Source organism: Candoia aspera, chromosome 3 (genome assembly GCF_035149785.1).
Source record: "Candoia aspera isolate rCanAsp1 chromosome 3, rCanAsp1.hap2, whole genome shotgun sequence".
Lineage (NCBI taxonomy): Eukaryota > Metazoa > Chordata > Lepidosauria > Squamata > Boidae > Candoia > Candoia aspera.
In genome coordinates, this window is record NC_086155.1 from 71,651,414 (window position 1) to 71,665,901 (window position 14,488).

The 14,488-nt window shown below is 35.1% G+C and overlaps 1 protein-coding gene across 1 annotated transcript in view; it reads left to right on the forward strand.

Moving 5' to 3' along the window:
• LOC134493504 (biotin-dependent 3-methylcrotonyl-coenzyme A carboxylase beta1 subunit-like) overlaps positions 1 to 14,488 on the forward strand; it is a 35,747-nt gene that overhangs the window by 14,155 nt on the left and 7,104 nt on the right. The window contains exons 7-13 of the mRNA XM_063298096.1: positions 1,658 to 1,850; positions 2,540 to 2,631; positions 8,501 to 8,657; positions 10,397 to 10,519; positions 11,292 to 11,440; positions 12,592 to 12,673; positions 14,371 to 14,456. Coding sequence (XP_063154166.1) covers positions 1,658 to 1,850; positions 2,540 to 2,631; positions 8,501 to 8,657; positions 10,397 to 10,519; positions 11,292 to 11,440; positions 12,592 to 12,673; positions 14,371 to 14,456 — 882 coding nt within the window. The remainder of the gene's footprint in view (positions 1 to 1,657; positions 1,851 to 2,539; positions 2,632 to 8,500; positions 8,658 to 10,396; positions 10,520 to 11,291; positions 11,441 to 12,591; positions 12,674 to 14,370; positions 14,457 to 14,488) is intronic.

Here is a 14,488-nt window from a genome sequence, read left to right on the forward strand (position 1 = left end):
CTGCAGCTTATTCAAAATGTTAGTGTTCATTTTCCTTCAAAATGCAAAAGAAGAGAGCAGGGAATGAACATTACTAGTATTGCATGCAAAAATTCTTTTGAAATACTTCTTTCAGTCCACTAGTTACTTTCCAAAGGGAAAAATGTTCTTTTTTGTGGGCCATACCTTTTCCAGATAGAATATCTACAACCTTGTAGAATGACAGTTTGGAAGGCCTTACAACTTTGGGTAAACTTTTAAGGGATATATAGTATAGAGATTCTCCAAAGGAGCAGGTATTTGAAATTCTTTATGTGCAAATAAAACATAATTATTTCGACTTTCAATCAGTTACTTGTCAGCTAAATTTAGAAACAAGTTAGATCTAGAAGGAAACAGTATACAGTATGTGCTTCAGTTTTTTTGTGTGTATGTGTGCGAATGCAGTGTTTAGGATTTTGCTTCTGTGTGATACATACATACACAACCTTGTTAGAGATGATTACAGTATAGACAGTATAGTATAGATTTTCTATCTTGAGGATAGAAAATCTAGAATCTAGATCTGCAAGAATCTAGATCTTGATTCAGCCTCAGCACTTATGGTGAAATATTATTAGATTTTACATGCATATAAACCTATAGTAGTTAGGGCTTGCTTCTGAGTAGGTATGGTTCTGATTATACTGTGTCTCTTTCTTATAATTTACAGCTTTCTTATAATTTACAGCTGTGATCGGGAGTTAATGATACATCATTCTATTGCACTTCTGTTGATTATATATTTGTATTTGGGTTTTTATTTTTGTAAGCTGCCGGAGTCACCGTGAGTTGGGCAGCAATATAAATGTCTTTAATAAATAAATAATAAAATGATATCTAAGTTTTGCAATACAGTCTTAGTTAATTTGATTCAAATGCATAAAGGCTTGGTTCTATTACTTGCTTTGAAAGTAGAATCTCTAACTTTTGTGAATGCTATAATAATAGTAATGGTATTTGTACATTTGGGCTGTGCAGCAATGTAGATGCAAAAACAAATGTGATTTGGAGGATTTATTAATCTTTATTTATTTTATTAATCAAATTTATCACCGCCCATCTCCCAAAAGGGGACAACCAAAAGGGATGCATGGTTATGTACTTTTGCCTGTTGAGAATAGCTTTAATCAAATGCATCTTTTCCATGATGGTATGTCACCAATGGAGGTAGCTGATGGAGCTGGATAAAAGATGTAGCTGCTTTAAGGTGCTATGTGCATTCACATGTGCAAGTCAAATCCCATTTTGTCTTTCAAATCCAGATTGCTGCACAGCCATATATGTATACTGTACTTTCCGTAACTACAGTAAGTCATGATAAACCTTCTGGCTTAGGAAGAGTGACTGCTAGGTTGCCTTGAACCCAAACAACCTAGTACTAAATGGAGTACTAAATGGACTATCATGTCTATTGAAATTACTGTATTTCAGAAATTCAGAAGGCTCATAAAGTGGCGACATTTTCAGATGTGCATTTGGAAGTAGCATAAAGAAAAGTAATATTTAATATTTTTCATGGGTATAGCTATTATTTAAAAATAGATCTTAGTCTTTCATGTTTTCGTTATTACTACTAATGTTTAATCTGAATGTTGTATTTTATACTAGTTATATATTAAGGAAATCTCTCTTTCAGAGTCAGTGGTTGTGTTGATCATTTTGCAACTTCTGAAAAAGATGCATATGAATGTATTAGAAATGCTATTTCAACACTGAATTACGTCATTCCTATAGAAGAGAGTCTAGAATTTGATAATCCCTTGTACAGTGATGATGACCTCCTAGGACTTGCACCACAAGATTACAGTTACACGCTACATATAAAATTGGTAAGAACCCAGTGACGGGTCTAAACCGTTAAATTGATTTATATAATTCACACTGATTTAGGAAGACTGAGCAATCTAACTGGGCAGTTAACAGTGGTTAAAATAAAAGTCTTGAGGCCCTTAACATGCTTGGACCATTTATGGAAGCTTATTCTACTACTGAAAGCAATAAGAATAGCTAGAGCATCTTAAAGACTTACCAATTTTACTATGGTATATTTTTTGTGGACCAGAGTCTATTTTATATATGAAGTGTTAAACCTGTATTTTCACATGTATATTTACTCTTCAGTGAGGATGGCAGTATACATCTGATAAAGTCAGCTAAGACTACAGAGATGTTATATTAAAAAAAAATTTTTTTAGAGGCTTAAGATTTCTGTTAATATTGATGTGACAGACTAGTGCCATTACTGTTGCTGGCATTTATACATTCCTCTATGTGTAGATATTCTGCTGAGGTGATTTGATTAATTAGAAAAAGGAGCTTAAAGGCTGAAAATAAAATAAAATTCTGAGTATACATTTGATGCCTAAGCAACTTATTTTTTTGTCCTCAAAATGTTATATGTAATTCTGCATTTGATTTGATTTTCTGATCTAACATAATTGAAAATTGGCTAGTAGTTTTTCATTGAAGAAAAGCTACTTCATACTGATTTTTCATTTCTTTAAACACTATTTTATAGATTCTGAGTCGAATAATAGATGGCAGCAGATTCCAAGAATTCAAAGCTAATTATGGAATAACTTTGGTAACAGGATTTGCCTACATAGAAGGGTAAGAGTGAAATATAAAATAAATGGGCCAGATTATTTTAACAATTTTTATAAATGCAGTGTTCAAAATAAATGACTTAATTATGTTAATGGTTATTAAGTCCTTTTATCTAGATTAACCCAGTATTGTAGTAGGTGCACATTTCATAGGCTGCAATCCTGAGTATGTTTATATTGAGGTAACCATCACTGAACTTTGTGGGATTTACTTCTGGGTTAAGTTCATAGAATTGCACTGAGCTTATTTAAAACAAAAATAATTGCACTGAATACGAATCAGAATAAGCTTCTAATGTACTTTATCCTTGTGAAAACGTGCTGGATTTTTGTACCTGTAAAAATCAGATATTATGTCCCACTTTTATTGTTACCTGAAATTCTAATTGTTGCCATGTATTATTTCCCTTGTGTGTTTTTTTATGATGCAAGACCTTTCTTGGTGCACACTAGGCTCCTTGCCCCTTCCAATATTTAAAAACTCTTTCAATTAATATTTTAATTTTTAAAAATTGGAAGCTGATGTACTTCAAATTACTGTCAGCTTCCAAGCATCATCTTCAAGAATAATTATTTCCTGAATTGAAGCTCTATAAGCTTTCTTAGATCAGGGGTTTTCAAAATTTTTCAAACTGGGGAACCTGTTAGTTTAAAAAAGAGAACAGTTCCAGAGCCCCTGATCAAGAGACAAACTTCTAGTGATAGAACATTTACTCAGTTCAAATGAACTTTTTTTTTGCCCTTAATCTCTCATGGATCCTAATCAAGTTCCAAAAGAGCCCTAGGATTCTGCTGTACACAGTTTGAAAAACACTGTTTTAGATAATAAAATCATTGGGTAGTTGCAGTCCTCTGCTCATTATTTTTATTTCAGTTTCTAGGGAAATCTGATTTTTCTAGCTTCCCTACAACAGTAACATTTTTATTGCATATGTGAGTACTAAATGGGCTATCATTGAGGCTGAAGGTATGCATTAGATACCACAGCACTATTGATGCATAACAAAGTCCTCTTCTACTCTTTCTCCCTTAAAAAGCTTAATTTGTTTTTCAAAGTATTTCATGTGAAAAAATGTATCCTCCCTGCTGTATTCCTCAGTGCTGCTTGATTACAAGTATTCATCAAGCCTTAAATTACTGAGTAAAGGAGGATCTCACCAAACACTAGTAAGGATGCCTTCTTTATCCATAACACTGCAGTTTTGTGAGTCTTTCATAACATACATTCTTAACAGAATGTTCTTCAGTATTGCTGCATACACAGCCTCCTTAAAATGAAATACAGCATCAGAATAACAAGTTGCTGTTTCTTTTAAGTGTAGTGATGTTTTAATCATCTCTGCTTTAGTCCATGCAATATAATCATTACCTTTGGACATTATTGGGCTACTTCTATTTTAGCAATTTAGTGACACTGCATTCTTATGGAATGGTTTCTTGGGCAGAAAATCCAATCTACAGAATCAGCTGTTTAAGCCAAGTTTAGACTAGTAAGTGCTTATACTGTAACATGAAAACCTGAAGAAATACTGTCTTCGGTATTCTGCCAGTTGGAATTCTTAAGCAACAAGTTTTATTATAGAGTCTTTGGTGCTCTCTGAGCCTTGTTGTTTTCTTGCAGACATTTCATTGCCAGACTAGGCAACATCTTCAGTGGGAATACAGAGTAGGCCTTGCTCTCTGTTTATATACCATGGTTTGTCCAGCTTGTGTTGCTGGAGGGGTTGTTCTCTGCTTGGGAGTTCCTTGATTGGGCTGTTGTTTGCTGCTTGGTTGATTGCCTGAGTTAATAGTTCCTTGATTAGGGTGTATTGTGCTGTTTGATTGTTCATCTGGTGTTAATCCTAGTGTTAATCTTTGCATATCTGGGTGTTGATTGCTGGTGAGGAGGTGTTCCGGTCTTTTGGCTTTTCTGTTGTCTCTTCTGAATGGTATGTAAATGCTGTTTACTTCTGTGTGTCTGTTGATGGCTGCTTTGTCTGAGTGCCAGGCTTCCAGGAATTCTCTAGCATTTTTGGATTTGGTTTGGTTTAGGATGCTCACAGTTTCCCAGTTGAAAGTATGGTTGAGTCTGTCCATGTGTTGGGAGATTAAGGAGTTCTCATTGTGTCTTCTGACTGCCAGTTGGTGTTCATGGATGCGCTCTGCTAGTCTTCTGCCTGTCTGTCCTACATAGTGGCTGTTACAGTCCTTACACTGTATGTTGTAGATTTGTTGTTTATTCATTTAGTTGCTTCCGACTCTTCGTGACTTCATGGAACAGCCCACGCCAGAGCTTCCTGTCGGTCATCCACACCCCCAGCTCCCCCAGGGACGAGTCCGTCACCTCTAGAATATCATCCATCCACCTTGCCCTTGGTTAGCCCCTCTTCCTTTTGCCCTCCTCTCTCCCTAGCATCAGCATCTTCTCCAGGCTGTCCTGTCTTCTCATTATGTGGCCAAAGTATTTCAGTTTTGCCTTTAATATCATTCCCTCAAGTGAGCAGTCTGGCTTTATTTCCTGGAGGATGGACTGGTTTGATCTTCTGGCCATCCAAGGCACTCTCAGAATTTTCCTCCAACACCACAGTTCAAAAGCATCTATCTTCCTTCTCTCAGCCTTCCTTATGGTCCAGTTCTCGCAGCCATATGTTACTACGGGGAACACCATTGCTTTAACTATGTGGACCTTTGTTGTCAGTGTGATGTCTCCGCTCTTAACTATTTTATCGAGATTTGTCATTGCTCTTCTCCCAAGGATGAAGCGTCTTCTGATTTCCTGACTGCAGTCAGCATCTGCAGTAATCTTTGCACCTAGAAATACAAAGTCTTCCACTGCTTCTACATTTTCTCCCTCTATTTGCCAGTTATCAATCAAGCTGGTTGCCATAATCTTGGTTTTTTTGAGGTTTAGCTGCAAGCCAGCTTTTGCACTTTCTTCTTTCACCTTCATCATAAGGCTCCTCAGTTCCTCCTCACTTTCAGCCACTGAAGTGGTATCATCTGCATATCTGAGATTGTTAATGTTTCTTCCAGCGATTTTAACTCCAATGTTGTAGATAACTCCTGTTTTTTCTTCTTGGGCTGCTGGGTCTTTTGGGTTACTTAGGATGCTTTGAAGAGTTTTAGCTGGTTTGTGTGCTACAGTGATGTTGTGTGGTTGTAATAGTCTGTTAGTAGTTTCTGGGATATTTCTGATATATGGCAATGTTATCCTTTTCATAGTTTCTTTTGGTTGAGTTCTAGTGGGTTGAGTGGTAAGTCACTTTTTGATAAAGTTGAAGGTGTATCCACTAGGTGTATCCACTTTATTCCCCTAGGGTTGTTAATAAGGCTATATTTACAAGCTTTCAAAACTTTTAAAAGCTCAAATATTTAAATTTCATTTAGTATGTGAAAGAGCTATTTTTTAGAATCCTAATATTTTCTAATAATATTAACCTTGTCTCTAAGTAGTGTTAGAGAGTAAATTATTTTGCTAGGATTAATAAAGCAAACTAGAAATTTGAACTCCTTGATTTCTCCAGTGGTAAAAATGTGATGATTAAGAGGCTTTTTTTCTGGTTTGACATGAAGACAAGTTAGAGCAATGCTTGTTGCTAAAAATACATCAAGAGCTTTATATACTGAGAATAACAGTAATTTCACATATATTCCTTTTTAAGCAGTGTTTATGAAAATATTGTACATGCTTTTTTCACTGATTAAATTTGCAGAGCTAATTGGAATCTTGAAATCCTGTAGCAAATGCATTTAATTATTTTCTGTATCAGTATCTGAACCTTGTTTGTATTTTTAGTGTAAACATCATTTCAGGAGAGACCAGTGCTTCCCTCATGTGTTCATCGCTTGATGAACCATATAGTATTTAAAGGATAGGACAGTATTGCTGACTCTGCCCCTTAACTCCTATGCGTTGGTACTTACTCCTACACAGAAAGCAAGATTCGGATGTGAACGGTTGCTTGCTTCTTTCGTGCAAGTATCTGCAGCAAGTGTGCACATGCTGAATGAAGCTCTTCTGCCATGCTCTGGTCCATCAAGTGAAAGGCCTCTTGTGATTAACACAAAAAATGAAATAAATAAATAAATAAATAAATGTCCAATATGTTAATTCCATAAAAATGTCATTTCTTTATTTTGTATTATTTTAAATATTTTTTTTCAAATGTCCATAATTTAACAGCAGTATGTCAAAATGGCATCCTGTGTGAGTAAAAGTGCCATAAATACAAGACTTAAAAGATTAGTCATAGCATTTTGATATTTTTGAAATCTTGTGTTGGAGGCTTTTCTAAGTTAATAGGCATTTGGTAACGTCTCTTTCTTGTATTGGTATTTTTCTCTCTTTAATAAACTAAGCAGAAATATATATTAGGAATGAAATCAGATTAGCCAATAAAACTTAAGGTTGGTTGAACTTGTTTGGTTAATTTTTTTTCATCAAATTGCACTATTTTCTTCTCCTTGTCAAATGAAAAAATATTTTCTTGAATTGGAATGTTATGTTATTTTAAATTTTATTTACATATGGTAATTAATGTAACATAATATGTAATGTTAACTGAAGTAATCTTTACCTATGAATTTAATATTCAGTTAATACATGTTTGTCTTTAGATAGGAAAATGATACAATTTTTGTGAGCACATTTAAAAGTGTAAGCACTTTATAGTTGGTTAATTATTAATAGCTTCAGTCTGTCTATCTCTTAGGAGGGAATAAAACCAGATATGTTGATGTATTAGATTTAATCCCTATTTTGAAATTTTTAGAAATTTCTGCTGAATCTCAAAAAAGAAGCTCATCCTTCCTTGAACCTTATTTTCCTTCCTTGCATTTCCCACTTGGCCTAGGAGCTGAACATATTCAAAATATAAAAGATTAGTTCCAGGAGTAGAGTACTGTCTGTAGCATAGCTTAAAATATGAAATAAAATCTCTGCTCTGTTCTTTGTTGATCAGTAGTGGTGCCCCATTTTAAGAAAGAAATTGGGTTCACAAATAATGCTAAGTTAGCTGCTGAATTTATTGAATAATCCACAGTTGGCTGACCATAGTCTAATGCTAGTTTATTTAATAAGCTAAGCCAATATTTGTTTATTCAATAAAACATAATTAAACAGGGCATACTTTTTAACAGCTGACTCTATTATGTTAATTCAGGCCTTTTTACTTCAGTTTTGTAGTACCTCTGAAATGTGTTGTGCTATGTCTTGCCAGTAAAATAAGGACAGTATTTGATTTTCAAAAGGGGATACTTAAGCTTATGAAAACTATAACCAACTGCACTATTATCCCACATACTAATTTGTGGGCAGGGCAAACATTTTTTCAGAAGCACTTTTACAATATTTTTGCGACTAGTTAAATTATTTAAATTTTTTTGGCTACTAAATCCAGGTATTATTTTTCATCCTTATTTTACAATTATATTTTATTAAATGTGTAGATTATTTTATTGCTTTATATTTAATCATTTTAATTGTATGCATCTCATAATTTTTCCCAAGGAATAGTCTTATCTCAAAACAGATTGAGGATTTTTTAATCTTTTTTTTTCACTAATATTTCATTTCACATTGCCTTTTCTTTTATAATATTTCAGCTTGCTTTGCTTGATATATTTTGCTTAATTCTGTAAAGTAGAAATAAATGCAGGGCTAGCTTTTAAAAATTGCAGAGTACATTGGCTTGGCTCCAAAAAAGGTATGTTTTTTTAATAAGTATGTAGGACTGATGTAAAATGAAAGAAATGCATAACATTTTGTTTAAATGGCTTTTTAAATTGCTGTTATATGGTCATTTTATTAAATGCATAGAGAATATTTACTATTCTGACTTCAAGATGTCCAGTGTTCTTACAGTACAGATTGTATTTTATGTTTTTGTTAGACAGCTAGTTGGAATAGTGGCTAACAATGGTGAGCTGACACAGAATGCTTCTCTAAAAGGTTGCCATTTCATACAGCTCTGTAGCCAACGAAACATTCCTATCCTGTTTCTCATGAATACTGCTCCCTATACTGCAGAGCCAACCAATCTCACGCAGGTAAGCAACTAATATAGAGCACATTGAAATGGCTCTAAATTAGAGGCTCAGCTTTATGAGCTCAAAAGGCCATAGTCTTGACAGTATATAGCAGCAGAGTCTTAACCCATTCTGGATCTCCACTGCCCCAAATAGTTGATAAAAAGGTAATATGTATTATGCAAAATATGAACATGAGGGAGAGCTAGGATAATGGTCTTTTAAACTATGTTCTGAGCTACGTTTGTCTCGATGATCAGTTTTCCTGCAAGGAGAAGATAAATGAAAGGTAAAGTCTTTTTAAAGTTGACTTAGCTTCTTAGTTATTTCACAGATATGTCCCTATGGATTTCTTGGCAGCACTATGGAAGTGGTTTTCCAATACCTTTGGGTAGATGTTTTTTTCAAATACTAGTTTATCCTATAGCTCTAGCATATTGCACCATCCAAGTACTAACCAGGTCCAACTTTTTTCACTTTTTTTAGGTCAGTCAAGGTCAAGTAGGTGCTGCCACCTAGCTGAGCAAAAAAAAAGTGTCATGGGTTTTTTTTTTAAGAGCACGTTCACAATTTCTATTTTTTATTTTAGTACAGCTACATATAATTGCAACAGGCAGGAATTGCCACCCAGAGTCACTTGCTGAGATGGGCGGCCATAGAAATCAAATAAAATCAATCAATAATAAATTGCTCTGTATAAAATGTTGGCATTTTTCTGAAAATCTAAATTTGAAAATCAATAACTTAGGCCCCTTTCACTTGAGTGTTGTATATCGGCTGAAAACAAAGCACCTGAAGAATGATGAGATATTAACATGAAATATTTGACAGGGTGTTATTTGGCCAGGAGAGAGACAAGTGGTTGTAATTTGTGTTACACCAGCACATACTTTCCTTTATAACTTTTAGCAGTCTGGGAAGGTTACAACTTTTGATAGTTGTATATTCTGAGAGCAGACAGGTAGGGCAGTGGATGAAGGGAGCAGCAGAGGGACCTTTAAATTTAATTTACGTTATTATCATGTTTCTCAGGTGAAGCTCTAATTCATGACTGCTGGATTTTCCATTAAAACAACTCTTTGTTTTGTTTGTATGCATCTCAGTCACTTTTTCTGAGATCAAGGAACTAATTTTAATTTTCTTTTTCACACCCACCCATATAGGAACAGCAAGGGATAGTTCTCCCTTCTTGCACATGAGCCAATATACAAACACCAATGATCTTATTCTTTTCCTCAACTGAACCTCAAGTGCTTTGTCCATATGTAGCCTGAGTCCCCACTGGGTCCCTTCCTATGATTCAACAGCACAAATTCATTGTTTGTTTCCAAGATGAAAATTGTAGTACCAAACTGGAAACCCAAGAAATTATATATTTACCTCTTGTGATAATTATTCACTAGTAATATAGCTTGGTTTTGTTTTAAAAAGTTCATAATATTTTTTTTACATCTTCTATACACACACCCATGCACACACAGGTTTGTTCTTTGTTTTAAAAAGTGGGCTCTAGCAGTGATTTTTTGGCACTGAGTCAAACATTAATATTAAGACTCTAACATTCTGCCATCCATTCTTAAGTTGCCAAGAAAATAAATTAATACCTAATCCTTTGTATTTTTATTTTTATTTGCAGCCTATAAGCCCATTCCAATCAGAACAAATTGGACCACGTAATTTAGTGAATTTTTAATTACAAGGAATAAATAGAACATCTCTGTAAAATAAAATAACTGTCAATTGTTTGCTTTTTAAATTAGGCAGAAGATCAAGCTAATCGGTTAAGGGCACAGGCCTCCATGATGGCTGCAGTTGCCTGTGTCCCTGTACCAAAGATAACAGTTGTGATTGGTGGCTGTTTAGGAGGTGAAAGTTACGCTATGGTAAGAGTGCTGAACATCCTGTTTGTTTGGGATGGTCTGAGGATTCTTGCCCTTTGATTAGAAGACCTCCAAGATCCCTTCCAACCCTATGATTCTATGATTGTTAACACTTCAGGTTGTCAGGACTTTGTGTCCGATAAGCAACTTGCCTTTCCTAATCACCAGTTCCAGACATTCACAGCACAGCAGTGTTTCTATCCAGTAAAAATAATGTAAAATAACTGATATACTGATTTCAGTAGCTTTGCACCAATGAGTAGCCCAGGAACAAAAATGAGATTTGACATGAGCTCCCCCGCTGCTTTTCTTTTTACAGCTTAATGATACTTTCCCATAAAATATGCACATATTAATTAGTGCTGTAGTTATTGCAGTCCTTTAGATGTCTAATGTGAAATACTTTAAGTATTTTTATGCAAATTATTAAGATAAAAATTAAGTATCTTTGAAGTGAAGATCAACTCTTGGTGATAACATAGACTTATCCATGTAATTTCCTTAGCAGCACTATGGAAGTGGTTTTCTATTTCCTTCTTTCAGAATGGTGTTGTTGTTGTTTTAACCAATTTTGCTTGCACCCTTGCTATTCTTGGCTATCTTCCATCCAAGTACTAGCAGGCCTGATCCTACTTAATTTTTGAGCCAGGTGCTGCCATTATGTTTCATCGTCTTTCTAAGGCTTTTTAATGTTCTCCATAAATAGACAGTTTGTTCAGCTGACTTAAAAATGAGCTTTGTTCTGAATTCATTGCTTTTATGTTGCCCTTTTCAGTGTGGAAGAGCGTTTGATCCAAACTTCCTGTTCGTTTGGCCAAATGCAAGAATTTCCCTTGTGGACTCAAGACATAGCTTCACATTCACACAGATGTGGAACAGTGACAATTCAGAACCAGAAATAGATGTAAAATTATTAAAAGGAAAGTAAGTAAGCGCGGTGGCGCTGCGGATTAAACCGCTGAGCTGTCGATCGGAAGGTCGGCGGTTCGAAACCGCGCGGCGGGGTGAGCTCCCGTTGCTCGTCCCAGCTTCTGCACACCAAGCAGTTCGAAAACATGCAAATGTGAGTAGATTAATTGGTACCGCTTCGGCGGGAAGGTAACGGCGTTCCGTGAGTCATGCTGGCCACATGACCCGGAAGTGTCCTATGGACAACCCCGGCTCCAAGGCTTTGAAACGGAGATGAGCACCGCCCCCTAGAGTCGGACTCGACTGGACTTTACGTCAAGGGAAACCTTTACCTTTACCTTTAAGTGTATTAAATAAATAAAAGCATCAACATTATTATTTATTTGTCATATTTTTATTATCACCCATCTCCCCCACTCGGGAGTATTCAATTAATGATACTACATTTCTGTTTGGATTTCAGTATGTCACTTCTAAATCTTTAAAATTTGAATTTTCTTTACTGCATCTTTTGTGTTGGGAATGCTTTTGAAAAGTGACTATATCTTCGAGCTCATGGATGGACAGTCCTTTTGCAGTGAATGGCTCATTTTTAGTTGTATTTTGGAGAGTATTTATGACTAGAGGGTGTATGTCTGATGACCCAAAGATCTCCAAAATGAGCCAGAGCTGAAATGTTCACCTTAATGGGCTGTTGGGATTTTGAGAGTTCAGTGCAAAATAGCTGTGTTAAGCCTAGCTTTTCCGGAAGTAATCTGGCATTTTCTGGAAATTAATCCTCCAAATGGGAATTATTTGTGTTTTGGATAAAGGACCTTTCATAGTGACCTAGACAAAAACAGACCTGATTTTGGTCTGCATATTCCCAAAATATGACATTCTATTTCCAGCTTGTAGAGTTAGCTTCCAGAAATGACCATCTGACAGCAGAATCTGCGTAGTCCAGAGGAGAAATAGAATATTTCAGAATTCTCCAGAATGGTCCATTCCCAGGACAGTGGGTTTTGCACATACCTAATGATTAATCTCTGCCCATCATTCTTGAAAAAACCTGTATGTTGTCATTCATTTATTAAGCACACAAAAAGTCTATACAGATTTTTCATTTATATATACCTGAAGATACAGATATGTTCTCTTAAAAAACAAATTCTTATAATTTCCAGGCTGCAAAAAGAAAGTAGTGCATTTTACTCTTCTGCCAGGATCTGGGATGATGGAGTAATCCTGCCCCAGAGTTCAAGGAAGGTATGCACTAAATGTGTGTTTGGGACCTTTCTTTTTCTTTGCTTATTTATCCCCAAAAACTCATTTATTCTTTTTTTCTTGCAGTTTATTTTTCCTTTTAAAATCACCTCTGTTATTGTAGTTTGTTAATCCCACCAGTTATCTTAGACTGAATTATCCATGGCTACATTGTCGTACAATAAAGAACAAGATGCTGGTGTTTAACACAGTTCTAAGTATGTTTGCTCCGAAACAAATCTTACAGTCAAATGCTTTCCCAGATCTGGAAAAAAGGTGGAGTTACAGCAATCTTTCTTAACCTAGGCACGCTCCTGATATGTGGATCTTGACTCTCATGATCCTCATATCCGCCATGCCTGTGGAGAGCTTGGGAATGGATATCTCCACGTTCAGAAGGCATTTTGATTTAAAAAGTCTAATTTAGAGTATGTTTCCTCTTTATTTTACCTTCAACCAGTGTTATGAGCTGGGAGAGATGATTATTTTACCGTATTGGCAAAAATCTTCCAAAAATTCCCCAGTTTTAAAAAAAAACTACTGTAGACTACCACTAATCAGACTAATCCTCCTTACACCTCCTAGTTTGTCCAGCTGGGACATTTATCCCTTCTGTCAAAGTACCTTACTTTCCACCTCAGTTCTAAGGGAAAAACAAATAAGTATCCTCCTTTGGATTTTCTTGTTCCAAACTCAGAAAAGCAGGAATTCTAAAAATCTTGTGAAAATCCTGAAATCACAAGAGATAGCTGTGCAACAGTCTTTCATATGATGAAGATTGTAATGAAACATTTCTTATAAAACAATAAAATCCTTTAGATACTGCATAAAAAGTTCAGGCAAAGTGGAAAACAAGAAGGTAGGCAAAGAGCAAATAAAACAAAACAGAAGACGCTTTGTTAAGGATTCTTTGTAATGATAAGAATAATTTGAAGTTATTGTCCTGAATCTATGTTTAATGCAGTACAGTTTTGTAGTGTAATATTTTCAGAAGATAGTTGTCATTTGTTTGTGCAGTATTAAAGTGTAGTGGATATTTTCCTAAGAAGAAAATATGGCTCATGTTTTTGTATCATGGTGAGAAACATGGGAAGGTTTCAGAGAATTAATGCAGTAATCAGGAACATAAAAACTCTAGATAAAATTGTCCAGGACAGTTCAGTTTGGATAATTCAACAGTTGTTTCAAACTCCTGAGTTTGGGGATAAAGATTCTTTAAGACATTAATAGGATTTTTAATTCACAGGATTATCTTGGTTTCATATGAACATAAAATTGAGTTTCTCTAAATATTTAATATTGATTTTGTTCCTATTAGAAAAAATATTGAATAAATGCATTTTTCTTTATTAATAAGAGCAAACGTACACTTCTGTATCATCCAAGTAATTTATTACCATGCATCCAATTTCATGTTTCTAATGTTTGTGCTACTGATATTGAATACTGAGAAATTTGTACACTCTTTTCATATAAGCGTGTATTGATTGAAAATACACAAGACAATCTGTGATTAAAATACAGCATTTCTTAACTAATTTCAACATGTCCTATATTGTCCCTTTCCTGAGATATTCATTCTATCTCACTGGCAGGTGGTTTTGATAAATGCACCTGGAAACCTCTATATTATCCTACCTTTTCACTTCTGATCTGATTTCAACTTGTTATCACTGATGTTAATTTTTACCTTTTGGCAGGTTATTGGGCAATGCTTAAGAATTATTAAGCAACAAAGATACCAGATAGTGTCCTTGCAACAGTCTCCTCTTCCTGTGATAAGAATGTAAGCAGGAAAGCATGCCTATAAATAATTGA